Genomic DNA, 23,924 nt, shown 5'->3' with positions numbered 1-23,924 from the left:
AGGCATTGACAGACAGGCCTTTCAGCCACTGCAGAAATTATAATTGCGATTTCTCTCCTGTTTAGTTTAATAATATAGGCTTCTAACTAGCTCATTTTGTTTTGATTCTCTTTCTCTCTCTCCTTCTCTCCCTCTCGGCACGTCGCCGCTGCTGCTGCACACGTAGCCCTCTGTCTGCACAGGCAAATTGGCAGCGCTGCTATGCAGTTTCACAAGAGTGCTGCCGAGCTTCTGTGCTTAATGAATTGCTGAATGTGTTTGCTATCCTTACGGGCACAGATCCACTCCTGAGTCTCTCTGAGCCTTCTTGATTTGTCTTGTTACACTGAGGTTAAACATTTTATTACTTGGGTCTTTTCCCCTCCACAGTTGACTTCATTAGGTTCTTCATTTGCTTACCTATCCCTGTAAGCGACACCTTTGTATCTAACGGTGGAATTAAAACTGCAGTTCCTTTCTACTTTTCTTCTTTGTCCTAAAGACGAGTGTTGATGTGTATACGTGTGTCATGCAGGTTAATGGTAGGTCACATCAGAAGGAATGTGCAGAAAACTTTGGTGGACAAAAGTTAGCAGCATCTGCAGTTTGATGGCAGTGGATTCAGTACTAAAGTAAATGCTTTGTCAATTATTGGCTGTATTTACCAAAAAATATAGAAAGTATATGATAATATATGATATATTTTGCTTTTAAAATTAGTTATATGCAATTACTAACTTCCTAAACTTCCTGCATAATTTGCCCAACACTAAACAGGGTGAGGTGTTTTACCTATAGCACACTTGTTTTATTTAAATTCATTCTCTCATACCACCTCCCTTTTTTACTCAGCTGTGTTAGGCCGGAGTCAAACAGACACAAGTGGAGTGAATGTAACTTGACTAAAAGGCACAATTGTTGTCCTACATTGCAATAAATGATTCCTAGAATTAAAGACAAATGTTGACCCCAAAGTGAAAACGAGGTGGAAACAATCATGGCAATTCCTTTGACCGCCAAACGCCAAATTGTTTGACCGCCGAACAATTCCTTTTGAACCTCACAGTGTGTGTGTGTGTGCTGCTATGATCTACATCTACTGACGAGCAAATAAAAAAGCGAAATGGAGTCTTAATCAACACAACACAGTCAAATAAAATGGAGGCAGAACGTACACAGAATGCCGGTATGTGGGATCCACTGCCTCTTGGCACACATAAAGAGAACGATTGGAAGAACAAGATTTATCTTGTGCTGTTTACCCCAGGTGCATGCTAATGACTTTTCTAACTTGCATTGCAGCTGAGGACATAGCTTCGTCACAGCCTAAGATTCAATAAGTGCCAGCATCATATAGTCTGCGTGCATCATGTTTCAGCCATGTTTATAGATCCATGTCGCACAGAGTGACTTATAATGATCTCCTAAAGTCTGTAGGAGGCATAAGCTGTATCCTTGAACAAGCACGCAGAGATAGGATTTGACCCGTCTGAGCTGTCAGAGAGGAAATCCACCTCCTGGCTCTGCAGATATAGTTCATGTCTGTTGTAAAGTAAATACAAATGCAAACCTACAATGACTCTGTAGATCCTGTAGCACTGTGCCCACACTTACACCACGTTCACACAAATAATACCAAATACATTTGATACCAATTGGCATAAACAGAAAAATAAAAATATATCAAATTTAAAAATAAAATTTGAATATCTACGTGTGATTTTTGTGACAGATATTGTGATTGCGATTTGATTCACATTAGCCGTGATGTAAACATTCAGTTTTATACTATTATTAGCTTGTTTAGTGTTCTGCTGTTAAATTTGTCTGCACATGCATTTTTATCAAATATTCAATTGAATCCATTTTATTTTTGTCAGTTTCTGTTATATGTGTACATTATTTTTGCACCTAAACTGTGTGCGTTGATTCATATCAAACATCAAAAGCCTTTAGCTTAATTTTTATTTAGAGTATTATACATAATTAGCACAAAGTGCCTGTAATATTGAGCTGATATCATCCACCCCTCCTTCACAAATGTAGACAGCTTCCCTATTCAATGTAATGGGACCTGTCACATCATCTATACTTGTGTACAGTCATCTTATAAACAAAATCACAGTGACGTTTAATTGGAAGGTTACTATAGTTGTTGTGCTGTGATGAGCGAGACATATGGATTCTCTGCAGTGGGTCACGGGGTGTAATTCATTCAGTGCTGAAAACATCACAGCAGCCAGATCTAGTATGTGCTGACAGCTGGCATTTGTCAGACATGTACCTCAAGTTACCCTTTGTGTCCCGACACTCAGAAAGCTCTTGAGCAGGGCCAGCGAGTTATGGGCAAATAAATGCGGCAGTGTTTTCCATCCTTACCTGCCAATCTCTGACAAGTACCTGGCACCTACTCTTCTCTTTTTAAACAGCAGGTAGCTGACAACAGCCTTCCTTTGTCATGAGCTCTGTGGTTGTTCGTGACAGGAAAATGTCTTATAAAACAGTCACGGAATGTAAATCTTGGAGCTTAAAGAGGCAGAAAGTGCGGGGTAGCCATGCACGTATAAGAGGGCAGTGTCGTGGTATTGCTTTTGACAGATGTGTACTACTATACCTTGTTGCATTAAGGAACCAACGCCGAACCAGAAGCTGTTGAGGAGGGTGAAGTTGTTCTCCACCACGTCTGACCCCGGATTACAAGGATGGGCATCATACCATTCATATGGACTGAACCTGGGAATGAAAGAGATAGCTGTTTTAGCAGTTATGAAATCAAAGGAAAAGCAAAATTAGATCTATTATTTATCACTTCTGTACGCATGGCCTTTCCTTAAAGTGCGTATTAAGCAAATGCAGTGAGTTTCTCCTCTTCACACATTATCTATGATAGAAAATAGTCTCTGAGAACATGTGAAAATGTGTTTCAACTGTGGCGTAAAGAATCATGGAGTGAAGACTAAAAAAGGTTTTTTTTTAGGATCTTTAGGCACAGTATTAACTCCTCCTCAAAGCACCGTTCCTACACCTTGGTTGACAGCAAATTCAAGTACTTTCCAGGACCAATTCCCTCAAGTTCAAGTGCAGACACATTGTTCCCACACCTTGGTTGACAGCTAATTCAAGAACTTTCCAGGACCAATTCCCTCAAATTCAAGCGCAGACACAGCTCAAGAAAGGAGGGCAACTTGTAAGAGCCACTTCACCCATGGCGTCGACTTTTATTGATTTGCAGCGAGATCATGGAATTTGTTCTCTCTTGCTTAACGTTCCTCGCTCATTGTTCTACATAGAATGTTGCATAAATGGCAGAGACAGTGTACACAGTCCACAATGCCGTCAGTTATCACTACTCAACATTAGGCCTAGTCTACGTACATCAAGCAATGCAGGACACAATGCAGGTGGTGTCGTAACAAACCAGAGCCATCCACGACGGAAGACATTACCTAATATAAACGTAAATTCGTGCACAAAAATTCTAACACTTTCAATGACCCATTAAGGTGATGTTCAAACACTTTCAAGGTCCTTTTTTAAATTCACAAACGGACTTCAAGGACCCATGCTAATCTTGTCTAAGATTTCACGTTTCCCTGTGAGGTGAGAAAGTCAGAGGAGATATTTTATTTTTTATCACACTATATGCACTTTAAGAAGAATCTAAAAAACTGTATCCCATCAGATAAGGTGGAGAGTAACAGCTAGTTTCACCTTTGGCTTGGAGTAGAATCACAATCAATTATTAGGACAGCAGGTCGTCGTTGTTTTTTTCCATTTACAGCGATGGGGAGAGTATCGCATACTGTAAATTTGATCCGGTGAACATTAGCAGACAGTTGCTTATTTACAGACACAGCTGACACAGACAAACTGTGGTAATAATTTAGAGTCGTGTTTCTGTCCACAAGATGAATGTTGGTTGTTTGTCTGCCATTCACTTTTGGCCGCTCAAACGTAGAGTTTCTACTTGGGAGCTTTTTAGCTGACAACAGCTGATTGCTGTTCGAAACAAGTTTGACGTTAAAAACATTAAGGCTGTGGCCTCTAAGACTAAAACCACAACTCAGTAGCTGAAGGGCACTGCAGAGTGGGTTGAAACTTTCTTTTCAGTCTATTCATCACTATAAGCAGCAGCTTTCATTTTACACATAGTCATATGATGCATTGCTCTCACAAAAAAATGTTGACTAGTGCAGCTTTAATTTAGTTTGTGGACATCATAACTTGTGAGACCCAATATGACCCGCCGTCCATGGATGTTTTACCACAAGTTTTACCAGATGTAAAAAGTGGAAACTTTCATTTTTAAAGAAATGTCAAATCTAACCAATCTAAATCAACTCATGGAGATTATTTTTTAACATTTTTCGAAATCTCTCTAATATGCTTTGTAGCCATCGGTGACCAGTGAGGCACAAAGAAATGTTTTTTTTCAGATGGTATCAAATTGCATGTTTGAGAATGAAAGGACTCCTTAAAGCCCATCTTTCCGTTTTTATCTCTGGTTGACGCGTTTGTTCATTTTCAGAGGCAGATGCTGAGATTAAACACGTTAAATGTCACTCTACTTTCCCCCGATATATAGTATCAGTCAGACGTTTGGACACATCTCTCTTTGGTTTTTGTGACGTTATACATTGAGGATGAACACTGAAGACGGCAAAACTTTGAAAGAACACATATGGAATTATGTAGTAAACAAAAAAAAAACCTCAATAAACCAGAATGTTTTCTTTTTAGACTTTTCAGAGTGGCCCCCCTTCTGCTTTGATGGCAGCTTAGCAAATGTCTTTCATTCCTTCAATCCATTTCGTGAGAGAGTCACCTGGAATGGTTGACAGGTGACCCTTGTCGAGAGTTAATTTGTGAATGTCTCATGCCTTCTTAATGTGTTTGAGACCATCTGTTTTTTTATGAGGAGGTTGGTACACAGTTCTATTCAGTGAATAGTCCTAGAGCTGTTCTAATTTTAGCAAGAATCACTCAACTCAGAGAAAAGAAACAATAATCCATCATTACTTTAAGACGTGAAGGTCAGAAAAGCATCACAGGAAAGGGGGGCCAAGAGTTTCCTCTGCTGCAGAGGATGCATTCACCAGAGTTATCAGCCTCAGAAACCGCAAATTAACAGCACCTCAGATAAGAATTCATGGAGCAGACACATCTCAACATTAGATGTTCAGAAGAGACTATGTGAATCCAGCCTTCATGGTTGAATTGATGCAAAGAAGTCACTAGTGAGGAAGAACTAGAGTGTTGCTCGGGCCAAGAAACACGCAAAAAAAACTCGACATTAGACCAGTGGAAATCCACCTGCCATGACTTTGTGAGACACGAAAAAGGTGAGCAGATGGTTTCCACGTGTGAGGTTCACACCATGAAGCATGGAGAAGGAGGTGTGATGTTGTGGGGGTGCTTTGCTGTTGATACTGATTTAAGGCACATTTAACCAGCATGGCTATGACGACATTCTGCAGTGACATGCCATCTGGTTTGCGCAGAGTGGGACAATGATTTGTTTTTCAACAGGACAGTTGAAGTCTGAACACACCTCCAGACTAAGTAAGGCCTATTTGACCAAGAAGGAGAGTGGTGGGGTGCTGTGTCAAATGGCATGGCCTCCACAATCACCTGACCTAAACCCAGTTAAGATGGTTTGGGATGTGTTGGACCACAGAGGGAAAGGCAAAGCAGCCAAGTGTTCAGCACCTGTGGGAAGACTGATGAAAAACCATTCCCGACTACCTCATGAAAAGCTGACATCAAAGCACAAGGTGGCTACTTTAAAGAATCTAAAAATGAAGGAAATATAGTAAAGATAATAGTATGTTACTGTATATGCATGAAAAGAACAACAGAACCCATGCCAGACTGAAAATCAGTTATGAGGAAGTAAATCATTTCTTGTGTGAACTCATTATGGTGTTGTTCTTTTTATGCTTTGTTAGTCTCAGTTAGTGCAAATGTGTTGCATATGCTCCACACACGGATCAGCTGTTTTAAAAAAGTGACACCTCCCTCCCTCCCTCCCTCCCTCTCTCGCAGGGCTGCGGCCAACAGTGTCAGTTGTAACATATCATACCACACATACAGCTCTTCCAAAGACACTGTTGGTTTGCCGCGCACAACTCAAACAGACTGAGCATCCGTGTGCTTTGCTGTCTAGCTCTTTTCTGGCACACAGCTTTGCTTCACAAAAGTTCATCAACTAAAAATGTCCACCCTTTTAGTGACAAGCATGATTGACACCTCGTTACAGCCATGCCAATCAACTCACCTGGCACTAATCCCACTGAGCCAGCTCTGCTGTCTCCAGCAGCTGAACGGCCGACCAACAAAATAAAGCTGATTTTATCACGATGATCATTTCTTTTCCCCCTAAAAAAACTTTTCTGCCGCTTTATTCCCAGTGTTCTGCTAAGTGGAGTTTGATCACTGAGACGTTTGATAGTATCTCATTTAGAAATGTGGCATATCTGTTACTTTGATGAGCTATAGTAGACAGGGGTATAATGGCAGAAGAAGAGAGAAGTGAAATGGAACCCATTATGGAGATAACACTGGAACTACCAAGACATTCAGACTGTTTTTAAATGTTTGCAAGCTAATAAGTGAAAATGAAAATGAATCACTATGTAACTATGGAACCATGGTGCAATGTTTGCCCGCCAAAAACAACCCAATGCCCTTCAGTGAGCCAACTTACTTTTGATTTTACATGTTTTATTATAAGTTTCCTGCATGGTAGTTTAATTATTTAAACAAATATTGTTTATCAAATTGTCATAGACATGTATGTGACCGTTTTGATCAGTTTGGGCTTCATAAGGTTTTTTGTAAGTCCATAAAGGGGTTTGAAATGCATGTTGTTTATGTTTATTATTACCTATTCTAACATGGCACATCTATGCATTTCTAAATTTTACATTCATTTGTTGGGCAGAACCATGGCTAAGTGGTAAGGGAACTTGGCTTGTAACCGAAGGGTTGCCAGTTAGACTTCCTGCTGAAATTGCCCCCCGGGGGTCATCTAATGTAGTGCTAGTCCCATGCCTGGATAAATGGGAGGGTTGTGTCAGGAAGGACATCCGACAAAAAAATCTTTGCCAAATCAAATATGCAAATCATCCACTGTGGCGACCCCTAGAGAGGGAGAAAAAAAATGGAACAATTTGTTCAAAAGATGGTCAAAATGACCGCAATGACCATCCTACAAGTCTAGTAGTTTGAGAGTTAAGTGCACATCCTCCATTCTAATGACACATCGTACATACAGGCACATTTAATTAGCTGACATTTATATTGTCCAAGAGAAAGAGACACTTCAATCTAATTACATTAGATTGAATGCAGAAGCATTTGGTAATATAGTCCATTTTAAATCTCATCCTATTTAACCAATTAGACATTCCCAATAAGGGAATGTTTTGTCCAAGTGCTGTTCCCTGCACATAAATATTACCACTGTCCAATATACTCACTGGTGCTTTCATCTTGGAGTGTTTCTCTTAAGACTCCCATTAGAGAGGCCCTGGGCTGCTGTCAAACTAATCTGCTTCTCCCTACCATTTCATTTCATTCCTCCAGTCTAATTTTTGTTATTCTTTAATATAAATTGAAAGCTATGGTCAGATAACACGGTGAAGAGGCACAGAAAATGTGATTGCTTTACACACATCTAAACACAGCCTGGATATAAACATGGCACAAGAGAATGAAAGTAATAATTATTAAACATATTGTGAGTGCAGTCTCCACGCAGGAAATATTATGGTGAAAATCCAATACCCCTAATTTCTAAAAAGGTTGTGGTTGAAAGTAGAGCCATTAGATTCAGATTGTGTGCTGTGCAACCATATACCAAATTGCCTGCTAAACAACACGATTAAATGTCAGCCAAGAGAACAGCCCACACAGACGAGGAGGCCTCAAAAACAACTTGGCATCCAAACATCATACAAAGCAAAAACACCATGTTTGCATTTACAGACATTATATTTAATTTGCACACCCCAGTACAATTATGCAACATGCACTCTCTGCTAATGTTTCACTTCTGCCAGTCATTAAATGTCATTTATTTAGACAACACTGACTGCAGTTGTTTTTTTTATTCCTCCTATATGATTTTTCTTTTTTACTTGAGGCTCTTCTGCATTTGTGATTTATAGTATGTGACAAAACAAGTTTACAGAAAAAATGCACAGTCAGTTTTAAATAGATTTGAACACATCTGCATTTTACTGTATAAACAAACACAGCCTGCTCAGTTGCACATGCGGTATGGGCGTGGACAGACGCCTAAACTTGATGGAAAACAAAGGTGGAGTTTGTGGGGTGGCTCAAGTCCTTAAAAAGGTCCAATAAAACATTTATTGATGAATAAATATAATCACAAATAATAAATATTTTACTTGTACACTAGGTAAGACACTGGTTTTGTTTCAGTTTGTTGTGTGATATTGTTAAAGTTACGTTTATTCTGTATGAAGGATCTATATATTGCATAAGGCTCATGTTTTCTGCAGCACAATCATCATTTGATGAGAGTTTATTAAGATTGTCTATAGTGGATCATTGTGCTCATGTTACTATGATAATTTGCAAGTACAAGTGCTGTTGTGAGGTTTTTGCACACAAAATGCCTTTTGGTCAAAGCCAATGGTTATTTCAGCACCAGTGACATCAAAAAGCTCCTCAGCACTTTCACCAAGCGCTGTTCTCATTGCTTTCCCTTTTGTCCACTTTCATAATACAATAACTTATGTAAAATCTACATTGTTGGGTAAATGCATTCTGTGTTTGTGCTTTGCTTTGTTCGTAGTAACTGGAGTGCATTTTGGTTGGAAAACATGTTTCTATTTGTCTGTTTATCTCCTTTATCTAAATGATAGGCATTGTATTGAAAACTGAATTATTTATGATAAAATAATTTAAAATAAAGTTGTTGGTTTTTTTAGCGACCCCGACGAATGACTTCATGTGAGCTCGGCTTCAAACTCTGTCTATGATGAAAACACTTTCTCCCGTGTTCCTTGAACCCCCCATTCTTTCAGTGTCCAGTGGTCTCATGTGACCGGTGTATTTTAACTGCTGTCATTTTAAAAACTATACATTTTCAATACAATTCAAAGTTTAACAAGGTAGTGAACCATCTAGTGGTTTGGATGAGTGTGTGGGAATGTTTTCTGGTACATAATACAGTCTTATCAATTTCCCAGTCTTTTTTGACTGGGAACATCAAAAGATGTGATTTAGTTGGAAATAAAACCCACTAAAAACTAAGCAAAGGTGGTGATCAGTGTAGAAGTAAGAATAAGGTCTTGAGGCAATACAATGGAAACATAAAATATTTATGCTTTAGTAGTTGTAAAATCAGTCACATCAGACTGAACACTGGAAGGTTATATCCCATGTGTTTCTTTTCTCTTTTGTGAAAAGCTAAACTTAGAAACTCCTTTTAATATATGTATTTTTATTAGTTTTCACACTGTTTTGAAACACAAGATGCTGAAGATGGAAAAATCAAATGTATTGTTTCCCTTACATTCTCTTATATGTACTTTAAACTTGGCACGTTTAAGAGAATTACGTACAGTCCATTTTTATTCACCTACCTCTATGAAACAGTGTCTACCTTTGAAAGAAATCAATAAAATGCACATTGCATCATAATTATAGTGCAGCAGATGCTTGAAAACAGCAATTGAAAGAGACTGAGTGAAGACACTGATGGGAATGTTTTGGTTGTCAGCGAACACATTTGGTGTGTTTTCAAATACATGAATAAAATTAAGGTGATTCATTTTTCAAACACTTATCGAAGGGGCTTCATATCACTCTTTTTTGTGCGTGACACTGACACAAATATCACAATCTTGAATTCCTTCTCATCCAGGTATCAGCCTTTTACCTCTTGTAAACTCAGCTCAGGACATTTGTGCTGAAACATTTATCACCTAACCTTAAGCAGCCATTTCAAAAACATGATGCAAACTTCACTCCGGTCATGTGACAGCGTTAGCAGACAGCTCTTCAGTATGTTGCCTGTGCTTACTGAATCATTTACATCATATTTGGCGTGTATGGATTGTACTGGAGTTATTTTGGCCAGTATCGGACAGATACTGATACCAAGTATCGTATCGGTTTATCCCTGACATATAAGAAATGGCTGGTTTACCAACTCAAATCACAAAATAGCATTGAAAGGACAATTTGTGTTTATATTACAAACGAGTGGAACATGAGTGGTATATAAAAGGTCTGCTTCTTTTTTCCCCTTTTCTGGTCTGATATTATTGGTAATGCCTTAACAGCATTATTTAAAATGACCTACTTGTGCTGAAGTAGCCCTCAGGATGTGAAGATGAGTGATTGCTTTCTTGTTTTTTTTTCCCATTGTCAAATGATGCACATTTTGGGATGCAGCTTGTCAGCTATCAAGGCCAGACAGATGCAACAATTTAAGATGATTTTGTACTTATGTGCAGCCACTCCAGAATCTGTTTGGGCTCACCACAACGAAGGAGGTTAGAGAAGTGCAGCTGTTTGCTCTCCAACTCCACAAATGCTTCTTTCAAAACCCCGCTTTTCTAGAACTTCCTCAAGCACCACTTTGCATGAGAAGTGGCAGGAAATACAGACAATGTTACTACCAGGATTTCATCAACTAATAATCTCCATCCATAATGACTTTGACTTATACTGGCAGCAATCTTTTAGGTTATCTTCCAAAATAAATACATTTGATATTTGATTTATGAGTTTCGCTTTAAGTATTTTTTTTTTTTTAACTTTTGTGTTGCTAAATTCGATTTTTGCTTCCATGGGTGCTTCATTTGAAGCTCCACAGCTTCATAGACATCTCCCCAGACAACCCAGTCTCCTAAAAAGTCCTTTCCCACAAACATAAAAGTGCAGTCTCAGTCTCAATTTTATAATTATTAATTCTCTCTCTAATGGAATTATGTTAGTCATTTACCTAATACAGATATTTATTTGATTACATGTCATTTTATGTCATTTGATGGTGTTTAAACTTATTTTGGTGGTTTGAGGAAAGGAGGATGATGATAATCATTCCCTGGTATGAATGCACGTTTAGGTCCAGTGAGTAACCTGAACTTTTTTGTTGGGAACAAAAGCACCTGATAAGGAAAAGAAAAGATCATGGTCTGATGTTTTGCAGACTCCATAAAAAACATAGCCATCTCATGGTTGTCTCCTGGACATCTCATTCTCTCTCTTCCAGTCTATAAATACCGCTGTGTGGGATAGGGTTGCAAGGGGATGGGGAATTCCCAGTAAATTTCCAGAAACTTTCCATGGAATTGTGAACTTTAGTTTTGGAATTTAGGAAATATTCCAAATTGAAAAGTTTACATGAAAATTATGGAAATGTTTTTACAGATGTCTAGCTGTCATCTGGTTACAAGACACTGCCAAACCCGGCACCACTGGTGATGTGTCAAAAGATAACATTCAGGCTGAATTGCTAAGCTGAAACAATTTTTTTTATTCATGTGTTCAAGATCTGTTTTTTTTTTTTTTCAAAGCTGTGTGGAGACTGATCTTCAAATCAGATTGTTGTCATGTGGCCATGTAACATTAATCAGAGCAGTCATATCAGAATCTAAGCAGTTTTTTTTTTAACTGGATGTACATGCTGTTGATGTCGTCACACTCCATGGCTGCAGCAGGGCAAAATCAATTTTATGCATGTGTGCCGCTCATGTTCAGATGCAAGACATTTGTAGTTACGACCTTCATATCTGATACGTAGTCTGAGCCTTGTGGTCTTTTGATTGGATATATATATATATATATAGTATATCCAGTATGCCATGCAACATTAAAGTGGTCATATCAGAATCTAAGCAGCTTTTTACTGCATGTATGATTTTGCGCACATGTGCCATTCGAGGTGTGAGTCATGTTCAGATACAAGACACCTGTAGTTAGAAATGTGAACCCTCATATCTGATCTCATCTGAATGTTGCCTTAAGTCGGTCATGCAACATGAGTGGAATTGGTCATATCAGAATCTAAGCAGCTTTTTGATTGTGTGTTCATGCTGCTGATGTCAAAGTCCATGGTGGCAGCATGGCAAAATCAATCATGAACATCACGCATTTGAACGTCAGGGCTGGAGATCTGAACATTGCATCTGAACATGTGGTCATATATTGGTTATATATCCAATATGTGGTCATGCGAGACGAGTGAGAGTGGTCATATCGGAATCTATGCAGCTTTTGCTTATACATGTGTGCAGAGCGTTGTTACCATCGACCTGCATCGCAACTGGTGCAACGTCAAACGACAATGGTAGAGAGTGTGTACAATTCATAACACAGTTCTGGTAAAGGTTATTTATATTCTTCTAGTCTTTGATGACAACTCAAAACAGCTTTACACTACAGTTTTGCCATTCACACCCATTTACACACGTTCATACAGCACATCTATCTGCAGCATGTTTTCTATCTTTCATACATCTTTAACGTCAAGAGAAATGTGAGGTTAATTACGCTTTACCATAATACAGTTCTAGCACGACTCGGCTCGACTGTACTGTTTTTTTTGCTTTTCCATTAGGGATAGCACCTGGTACCTGCTCTGGCAAGTTCCAAGCGAGCTGAGCCGACAGACTGCCGGCTGCCGGAGTTAGAAAGACTTGAAAATCCTGAAAACATGTGTTTATCTCCAACATTTACCAAGGACATTTCTAATATCTCAATATTTAACAGAGGAGTCTGGTGTGTTTAGCGACAGCACTGCTAAAAGCCAGAGATCATGACCTGAATCACAACTCGTTCATCCGTATTTCAGTTCAGTGACTGTGTCAGACAGAGTCTCCGCTTCGGTCATGCATGAAGTACTGAACGATACGGTGAACTCATCTTTTTAATTAACTGATTCTAATGATTCAGTACACAAACTGCTTCGCCTGTCTCTAGTTTGTGTCACGTATAGACATCACGGCAGTTACACACAGTCGTGCTATGACAACCCCGCCCATGTTGAGGAGGTATTATGAAATGATGGAAAACGACGTGATTTTTATCCATTTGGCCCAAGGACACATCGGCATGTAGAATAGTGGAGTCGGAAATCAAACCAAAGATGCCGCTGTCGCCCCACAGTTATACTCACATCAAAAAATGCAAGGCACTTAGTAGTTATGAAAATGAAACATGTAAAAAACAATGAAAATGGAGCTAACAAACTGATGGAATCTGAGAAAAAAAAAACATCCTTTGGGAAGGTCCTTACAAAACATAACTGAGAATGCAGTTTGGGGACATAATTGTTCAGAGATAATGTTGCACAAGAAAAGAAAAAAGTCAAAATGAAAAGGCCTTTGCGACTTAAGGGTTTGTGTGTGTGTGTGTGTGTGTGTGTGTGTGTGTGTGTGTATTCCTCCCTCCCACTGTCAGGCTGTTCGAGCCCATGCAGACATAACTGTCTTGATCACTACCTGGCAGCTACCACAGTATGATTAACTGGCCGATGTCCTCAAATCTCAGATTGCAGTGATGGCAGGGTAAATTGTTACGTCTATTCAAGGGCCCCAGAGAGAAATGTATGAAAGACTGATGGGCGGAAGAGCATATAAATCCTGCACTCACCTGGCAATAACAAAAAGGACACAGCTAACCCCGAGGTACGCCAGGAGGATGTAGACCCAGATGTCTGGAGTCATGGGGTTCAGGAAGGAGAAGAAGCCGCTGTTGGTGGTGTTGGGCTTGCGATACAGGATGCTGATGCCCGTGTTCAGGAAGGGCTTGGTGAAGTCGACAAACTTTTCACGCATGTAGGTGATGGTGAAAGGAGCCACTGCCAAGTCTGCTCTCTGTGGAAGACAAATGAAAACAATAATTTCTCCATTTTCATTTAAAAAGGCAAACATTCTGCTTAGAATACTTCTGTCCACATTACCCAGTGATTTTAGAGCCTCAGATATGAAGACGTTTGAAAACACCGCTGTCTCTTTTTGTTTGAAAACTGCATTTTATTCTGGCTCTATCAACACTTATATTCAGTTTCAGTTTCACAAGAGAAATCTTCTTCCTGTTTAGGTTGGCATGTACATGCTCAGTGTAGCTCAATGGTCACATGATTTTACATTTTTACTATGTTTTCATTTTAACATGAACTGTGTCCTGACAAGTGTTTCATCTCCATTTCAGAAGTAACATGCTTCCATACTAAGACCCATTAAAATTTACAGTGTATCTATTTCACTGATGAAGAGGTGAAATTGGAATATTTTGTTCACAGTTGATAGTCAAGTAGCTGCTGATAAGAACCATTAAGAAGTGAATATAGGTAAGTAAGTATGCCATTGGTTCCAATGGTTTCTATTTATGTCTGTCCAAAGTAAATGGAAACCCAGACCTTTCGAATGAAAATGGAGCCAGCCACATTTTTAACCTTCTCCATTTTGTGGGCTCTAAAATGCCGGAGTGTGGGGAATAGGTGTAGTCTGGAAACCTATTACTTCTGACAGAAAGCTGAAACACTTGCCTGGATAAAGATTGTTTTTTATTTAAAAACACTTTTTCTCAAATAGTTATATTCTCTGTTTTTGTTTTTCAAGGCAGCAATTTCTTTTCTTTTTTGGCCAAGCTAGCAGCTTGGTTTTCAGAAGTAACCGCGTCTGCATGACACTTCTAACACAGATAAGACTTGAATTAATTACCAAGTAACTTGGTACGTTCATGGTGCCCAGAAGACGACTCCTAATGTCAGTGCTGATACCCTGACTGCTCCTTTCGTTCAACCACAAAGTTGGGAACCAAATAAATCAATGACTATTGATGGGTCGCTAAAACCTCAGCATGACTTTATAACCATGTTGGCATTCGAGCGTTAGCGTTTAGCAATTAAAAGAATGCTGTTGTTCATTGGAGTGTCACAGAATCTTAAATCAATACTATGGGCCATGGACTATGCTAGTCCATGTGTGCGGCATGGTGGCGCAGTGGTTAATAGTAGTTAGTACTGTTGCCTCACAGCAAGAAGGTGCTGTGTTTGATTCCCTTTCTGTGTGGAGTTTACATGTTGTCTGTGTGAGTTTCCCACGGGCTCTCCTGTTTCCTCCCACTATCAAAAAAACATGTTAGAATGTAAGACACATTCGGTCAGGTTGGTCCCTTGTGGCGGCACGCTCAGTCGCAGCGGCTCTGATCTGTCATCGAACTTCATTGTGCAATACCGGTTGTATAATGACATTAACGATGCTTTCCTTCCTTCCATCACGTTTAAATTTGATAATATAGTAATATTATAAGAAAATGTTCTACCCTGGTGGACAATAAAGACTTATTCTATTCTATTCTATTCTATAACTTGCTGGAAAACAATGGATAACATGAAAAAGTCCAGTTCAAAATTTCCATTTTTTATTGTCAACAGTCCAATATGGTCCACATATCAGTGTAGCAGCATGGTCAGTGCAATCTTCAGAAATAGAAAAAGAAAATAGAAATATGCTGGGAGTTTTTATAAAAGGTGTACACTGCAGTATACAGTGTACACTGCAGTATACATGGGCTGTCTACGAATATAACAGCAAGGTTATTTCAGCGTCCATAGGCAAATTGGTAATGTCCATTAGGCGAGAGGGGAGATGTTCAGGGTAGAGGGGGGCAGGGATGTTGGGAGCTCGGATGGGGAGAGGGTGTCTGTGTGTGTGTGTGTGTGTGTGTGGGGTATCATGCATCATACAAATCCATCTTTAAATCTAATGTCAGGAGAATTAAATAATGGCACACTTACAGCATTATACAGTTGAAACTGCCAGGATATGTTTCAGTCACCCTTTGTATGTGTATGACTGCATGTTCAGGAAATTACAGCTCACATCTACGACTCCCCACAACTCCCCCGCACCATGTCTGGACAGGAGGTTAATGAAACCAGCTGCTTGGTTCACGCTCGGATACCTCTTTCCTCAAAGAAACAAGACAGCTCACAAAGGGAAGCTTTCTTTTACTTCCTACGTACTGAGCGATGGGAGAGGAACAGGATCTGTTCATACAGCAGATCACCCACCAACATATTAACCGCGTTGTGTGAAGCTCTACTTTTGTCGTGGGGGTTTATGCAGAACTGTGGGACGTACGTAACATCAGTTTAAATCTTGTTTCGGAAACTCGTGCAATCTTGATGAGATGACAAGCTGAGCTGAATGAAGCAGCCACGTCTTCCCTCCTCTTGTGAACTCAGAATGTCCTTTTTATTCACTCTTCGGGCCCTTGGGCTAGTCATAATATGAGTTTCATTTTTCCTGTGGCTTAGACAGCTCTTCCCACAGACTCACAACATAACTACCACGCCACAGTAAACACAAGTGAGAAAGAATACATTTCTACTTTGCATGTGGAACTGTGGATTACGTACTCCTGTGGTCAGCACCATGGTGGTGAAACACACGGTGGCCTCTGAAGAGATGAAAATATGAGAAAGCTGGTGCATCATGCCATGTATCTGCTGTCTCTGTTTAAATGTGCACATGCCAAAGTGCTCCCACTGTTCTCTGCTGCCAAATGCAGCTTTGAACCAAGCTGCCACTCAGCCGGAAGATCAACCAGCGTGTGATTCCAGACGTCCCTACGGCAGGTTAATATGCATGCCGCACATCCGTGTTCTGTTTTAATGCTGAGGCAAACAAACGGGGTACAAGCAAGATAAAGCTGATAGTGCCCAGCTGTATGCCACATACAGCTGGGCTTTGTGTTATCTGGCTTTGCAGATGGTGAGCTTACTACCCCACTGTCTCACCTGATGACAGTCCCAAGGTTTCACAAAGCTGCCACCAAGATGGTTCAACTAATTGGAAATAGACTGTGAATGTGAGGCTGCCACTGGCTACATAGTCCTGATTTCACCAAGTACAGTTTGGTTTTGGGTTGGTTTGAGTTTTGTAAAGCATTGAGGAGGATACCAAAATAACCAATCTGTACTGTCCCACTTTTTGGCACCCTTCTGTTCGGGTACCAAACACCGTGATGCAGCTCCTAAAGATCAACAAAGAAAAGTCACTTCTGTGCAACGAGAGAAAAACACTGTCAAACAAAGCTTGTCTTATTCTTGTGATAAACAGCCACATGGTAAGAAGAAAGAACATGGCAATGCTGGATCGAATTCTTTTGTGGAATTTATAAGGTGCCAAGCTTGCATGACATCAGGCTATTTACGTACCTGATGTAGCTATCACCATGCAGCTCGCATAACCCATGGTGGAAACCAAAGCCAGATCAGAATGTACAAATCCAAACTGCAATAATACGAGCTGAACTGCAATGTACCACTTGGTGTCCCTCATGTCTCTCATGTCTCTCATGTATGATCAAGTTTCACACAATGATCATACATAGTTTACTGCTTCTGCAAATGATTTGCCACTTTTAAAGTCCAATATGGAATACTTGAGTGCCACCAGTCACTGCAAAATAAAAGGGATCATGACATGCTAATGCTTATAAGCTATTGTGCCTATTATAGTTGGTTAGGAACATGATGTATGTATCAAGTTCTTTATGAGGCCAGGAGGAGGACTGTGGCTCATTTTGGAGCCATTTTCCAGTTCATAGACATGGAAATGCCCGACTGGTCTTATTTCTCTCCTTGTCTGAAGCTTTCTTAGCCCCCAGAAAATGTGGTTTCTTTAAAAGAAAAATCCAGACAGTTGCCTTCAGCTGTACACTTAGAACTACTTTCTGTCATTCTGCCACTACTGAGTGGCTGTTATAGTCGTGTTCTATTTCTGTGTAAGTGGAACCCACAAAATTGTGATCACAACATCCTGATCTCTCAGCTTCCAATAACAGGTAGTCAATAGGATTTGGGGATGGGGGCAAACGATTGCATGTGAACAACATATTTAAACGCAGGCGCTGACATTTCCAAGGGCACTCAAATGCAACTGCCAGACTGGCCACAATAACAAAACAGAGAATGAGTATTTTTTGTGTTTCCTGATATCTTGAGAGACAGAATGTTGCATATTGCGAGTTTAATGAGAGTAAACACCTTCACAAATAAACAAATCTTCCCTGGAACACTATTGTGCAGGGGCATTGTCCCTGTGTGGGCTCAGTACAAACCCAAGACCACTGTAATTAAAAGACAAGTGTGTGTTAAAGAAATGCAAACAAACACCAGTTTCATTTCATCTATAGCAGAATGGTAATAGTGCAAGTACACCATTCTCCAGTGCTGACACTGCACTGTGGATATAAGCCTGGGTATGCAAGATTCAGACCTTTTCGACCCACTGACTAATGCTAAACATACTTAGCATTAGTATATTGAGCTGTTTCTTATAGTTGTTTTAATTAAACCCTTAAGGCCAGTGAAGGGTATGAGTGCATTTCCTGTACTCAAACTCCAAACATGCAGAAATTATGCACCAAGGCTTTTTGTCGCTCAACACACAATTGCAGACTGCTTTACAGGCTATATTTGTCTTATGTAATTTTTGTGAATTGTCTTGTGCACGTAGACACACTCCACTAAACTAATGGTTGCTTTACACGAGTGTTGAGATGCTGAGGGAATATAAAAAGGTTGTACTTGCCAGTTGTACATGTCCATACAAATTGCTCCGTAGTAAATGTACAGTATGACATTTAAATGCAGGTGTAAACACATGATAGAGTAGATGGATCAAAACTCTCTCATATCTGATATCTAAACATACAAAGGGTTGATGATGTAGCACACACCATGTAAGCTTTGCATAAGCAGCAGCCTCAGTGTGGTTCCCTGGAACAGGATTTGCTGTTGTGGTTTAACTTGTGATCATCCAGTCAATGATTATTCTCTTTTATCTTTCTTCTAAGATTTAAAAAAAAAAATAAAATCTAGACTACGTTAGCAACTTAATTTTTTTTTGATAAATCAATTATTTTCTTGAATTATTGAGCAGTTGCTTCAACCATAAATTGTAGAAATTTGCCTTGTCGATCCATTTCCCAAACCTAAACATGATGATGTCCTCATTTCTTAATTTGGTTCACCAGCCAGATATATTCAATTTGCTGTCCTAGACGAAAGAAACCAGAACATGTGAAGCTGAAATCGCATGTATTTTTCAATATTAAAAAAAACTAATTTAACCAATTGACTATCAAAATAGCTATTACTATTACTATTTGTAAATATAGTTGCAGTTCTCATCTAGATGTTTCCCTCAATCACCAAAAACACTTGAGATCAGCTACACTGCATGGCTTGGAAACAGTGGCCCTGTCTAAAAGACAGGAGGCGGAGCTGGAGGTGGCAAGGTTGAGATGGTTTGGTCAAGTGCAAACAAAGGATATTAGACAAAGGATGTTGATGATGGAGATGGAGGAAAAGAAGAAGACCACTGAGAAGGTGCATTGATGTTGTGAAGGAGGACACGAGGACAGTTGGTGAAACAGAAGAGGACAAGGCATCAGACAAAATGGAAGCAGATTATCTGCTGTGGTGACCTCTAAAGTGCAGAAGAAGAAAGACGAGAAAGAAAAAGAAGCAGCAAGAAACAAGAAATAGACGGGGATATGGAGATGTGGAAAGAGGGCAGTAGTGCAACGCTGTAGATGTCACACACACATGCCACCACACACCGTCAATAATCAGTCAGTACATTTCCATGCACAGTTAAATCAAGCTACTCCATTTAATTAGACCACTATCCCAGTATGCAAGCATTATCGGGGGAATCAAGAAAGTGCAGCCACCTCCACTACACTAGGTGGCGAAATGCTCCCTTTGGGCTTGTTTGTATTAAGTATTTTCCAATCTAGTTAGTAAAATGTCGAGCACCATTCTTTGCCTTTGTACCACAAATTAACATCATAATGTTTTAATTCTTGAAGCTAAGAGAGCTTACATTCAGTCTCCTCGTCAGTTCATAAACGCTGTTGTTGTTTTTCGCTTCTTCTGTTCTGGGTTAAAACCTGTGGGCGGGTCTGTGGAACATATACTGTAGACATGCAAAACTCATTTCACTCTCATCTGCAATATGCAGTTTTGTTAGTCTGATTTTGAGAAAACTGATTTAGTACAATTTCAGTCAGACTGATTATATATATTTTAAAAGTCCCATTTTAATCAGGCCAACATAATAAATCATGTTTTTCCTAACATGTAAACCTCCACCGTAGCTTCTTATTCAGGCCAGAATGTAGCCAACCATCTCTCTGTGTGAGAGGATGCAGAGGATGAGAGGATGAGAGGTTGCTTCAACTTTTCTGTTGAAGCAAAGATAAATTACCATGACAGAAACAAACGATGTGCTAAGCACGCCATTAACATTTGCATCACAGCATGATTAAAGTGATCGTCTATTGTGACTAAATCAAGTTTAACAAGGCCTGTTGCATCATTTAGCGCCTTACAAACAATGCCCTTTGGCAACGCAGCAACCCTTGTGACTACACAGAGGCTAATAATGTTCAACAATACTGGATCCATGCACTTGGCAACGTTGCACTTTCTCGTTCGGAGACCTCGGTTACATGGGGAGTAAAATGTGTAGTAGCGTCATGTTCCAAACATACTGCATAATAAGGCACACACACGCCCGTACTGTATGCTGCACACACTGAGCTTAACTCGATTTCGGTCACCTCTCCTCTGTGCCACAGAGCTTGATGAATTACAGAATGAATGAAGGCTTACAAGTGATTTTAATAAACCCAAGTCTTGTTCTCTTAAAAACATGTCAATCAAACACTTTTGGGTAATTTCTGCAATGCAACTGTGATTTATAAAGGCACACAACGTGCAATTTAATACACGAGACTTGAGCATTAATTCCAGCTTAAACTGACTCTTTCCCTTGTTTTCTATACTGCCTCAGACCTTATCTAATGTCATGACCCTTTTTAAGTAAACGCACTGATCCTGTTATAGATCTTATTTATCTGTGTTAGGGGCAAATGGGTTTTTTACGAGGTTAATACGAAGTAGTTATGAATACAAATTGAACAGATAAAAGCATGACATTGGCCCTTTATTTTTACCTTCTGTATGTTGTGCACGATTAATTTAATTGCAGTATATTGTGTGAATACCGAGTTGTCGCAAAAATGCCACTGCAGCATTTCAAAATAAGTAGAGCTGCAGCGGTTTGTAGTCCGCTGTCAGGGAATCTGTAGCCTTTGTATCATTCCAGGGTCAGATTTCTTGAGCTCGCCTTAAAGTTTATGTTTCAGGTCTGCTGAATCACAAACAGCTCATCCATACTGACAAAGGCGAGGAAAGCAGTAGACCACAAAATAGAAGCGACTGAAAAATCCGCAAAGACGGCGACATGCACTCTTGGTCATGCGATAAGCAACAGTAAAAGCAATAACTCGCAGTGCAGATTCTAATCTTCACTTCTGCGGCTATTTACAGAGGCAATAGACCTTAAAGGTTTAAATATATAGGAGTGCTATCAAAATAAATATTGTTCAAATGCATTTCTTTACCTGTATTTATTTGCTGCTTTATAATTTTCCAATTTCTGAAGCTTTAAACCGAAAGTAAATGGAGGTACACATTGGTATATATATATATATATACACACACTGTGTATTCACCAGCATGTTCTTCCTTTTAAGCAGAGTACAGAGGTCTCACTCACTAGATGCTACACCTACAATGATCACATACCACACTCACCCTCTTTCTCTCTTTGACTGTGAGCTAATGAAGAGACTAATGAACACCTGCACCATCTCTCTTTAAATCAGACTTATACAAAGCATGCGTTTGCCGTTTAATGATGCAGTCATGCATCTCCATCTCATGCAAGCGTTCTCCACCTTTCTTAATCCATTTGTTCGCTTCAAGGTTATTGTTATCAACATGGATCTGGCAAAAAGCTTGGATGGTGATGTAAAGTGCTGCAGAGGGAGCCCACCTTTTCCACCCCTTTCAGCACCAAGCCATTGACTCCTGCCATACAATTCCCTGCACTAAATGCCACTTAAGCTATTACAAGTTTTCAGCTGAGTACAGCGCTGACCTGATGGGACTGAGGACAAAGAGAGAGCACTGACAGGGACACTTATGAAATGCCAGCAGGGAATTGCCACCATTACTTCCATGTAAGGCTGTTTCATGGCCGCTGAATCTTTGAGTTGGAAACAGTTAACAGCCACCGCCTGCTCAGCCTCAGGAAACTGACTGGCAGTGTGTTCTTCTCCTTAAAATATGTAGCTTATTTCACATGCTCATCCCAGACCCCTGGTTTCCCCTCTTGAAGGAAAAGTGGTTTGTCTCACTGAACTCCATCAACGCACTTGTAACATTTAGGCAACCTTGACATAATTGTGTCATAAATGTAACTGACAGCTTTGCAGTCTCCTCCTTGACTCATACTCAATCATAACCATATCACTGTCCACATGGAGGGCATAACCGGAAATTCACTACACCAGCAGGTTTGTGTAAGTTCACGTGATTATGTAAAACACTCACACTGAATCGAGCTGTATTATTATAGACGCAAGACATATTAAAGGAAAAATATTGCCATTTTTTAAAATACAATTACTTGCTGTAAATTGCCCTCCTGTAACACTCTTCTAATCCTTGGGAAGTTCATATGTTGCTGCAGTGAGCCGGCAGACAGCTTTGCTTAGCAACTAAGACTGTAAACTAGATGATAGAGCTGGCCATGCACAATCCAAATCTGCCTACCAATACTTCTAAAGGTCCATAATTAACTTGCAGAGCTTCATGTGTTACAAAAAACATATGAAAACTAAATTTGCTGTTGTGCACACAGTGGACACCTGAACATTTTTCAGACAATTCGATTACATACATTAGTCTGGGCAAAGTGAAGTCCAAAGTTTGTCAGAAATGGATGAGAGTCGCTGTATTTGCACATGTTGAGTGAGCTAGAAGGGCAAAAGAGAGAGTGAGCAAGTTACCCCGTAACTTCTAAAAATATTGTGTCTCACTTGGCAAAAGTTGTTGGTTTGTTGTTGGTTGTTGGTCAGCTGTAGCAGGTGAGTACCTGCTTGTTGTTTTTTTTTACATGAGTAAATGATCCAGTGATGTAAAACAGTGTGAGGCACGCAACAGCACAATTTTCACAAATGCACCACATGAGGCTAAATTGATGAACTGTGCTTTGTAAATTATTCTCCACTTGCCTGGTATTTGCTAAGTTTACTGGCTTCACATCTAACTCAAAAAACAACAAAAAAAAGCAAATGAACAAATGTCTTGAAATGTCAAACTTAATTTTAGTGAAAATGTGAGAGACAACTTACATGTTCAATAAGTTCCCTGATCATGCCGTTCCACTGGCCCTTGTCATCCTGGTAGCCATATTTTCCATCCGGCACCAGGCGAATCTCAAACGTGAAGCCCAGGATGTTTGAGAGCTCCTTAAGCAAGTCGATGCAAAATCCTTCGAAACGGTCATTGCCAACCAGCGCCCTGTCAGACTTCTTAAGCATGACGTATGGCTCCTCCTGCACAGACCCAAAAGATCAAATGAAAAGCAATGGTGAGGTCAGCTTTTTCAATTTGTTTCAGCACATCCACCTAATTGAAGTAAAGTGATCTGAGCTGATGAGCCGCTGTTGCCTTTAACAGGCAGTGACAGCAGGTTCTGGCTCAGTGTGCGGCTACACGGGGCGTTACAATATGAAAGACTGCTGAGGCTTTTGCCCATGTCGATGTATTAGTGGAAGGAGACCTGAGACACTTAAAGACTCTGATATACAGTCAGTAAATGTCTTTTACATTGCAAACCTTTGTCTGCTGCAGGGATGGTGATGTGCACAGAAGGAACGCTTGTGCTATCAGCGTTCTTGTAACATTGAGCTATCCAAACCTGCTGTCTTCCCCACACACTCTGCTGTGCATTGACCTATATAGCAGCACAGAGCACAGGTTGGTTCATTTTATGGTCAGGTAGCCGACTCTCTTTACTGCCTTG

General features: G+C 39.9%; 1 protein-coding gene across 1 annotated transcript in view; it reads right to left on the bottom strand.

Annotated features, from left to right (window-relative positions):
* The window catches only part of grik3 (glutamate ionotropic receptor kainate type subunit 3), a 124,827-nt gene that overhangs the window by 16,286 nt on the left and 84,617 nt on the right, over positions 1–23,924 (bottom strand). Inside the window, exons 10-12 of the mRNA XM_058647563.1 lie at positions 23,251–23,454; positions 13,615–13,838; positions 2,594–2,712 (exon numbers count right to left, since the gene is read on the bottom strand). Of these exons, the coding sequence (XP_058503546.1) occupies positions 2,594–2,712; positions 13,615–13,838; positions 23,251–23,454 (547 nt within the window). The remainder of the gene's footprint in view (positions 1–2,593; positions 2,713–13,614; positions 13,839–23,250; positions 23,455–23,924) is intronic.

This window comes from Solea solea, chromosome 13, assembly GCF_958295425.1.
Source record: "Solea solea chromosome 13, fSolSol10.1, whole genome shotgun sequence".
NCBI lineage: Eukaryota > Metazoa > Chordata > Actinopteri > Pleuronectiformes > Soleidae > Solea > Solea solea.
This window is presented reverse-complemented; position numbering and strand designations above follow the sequence as displayed.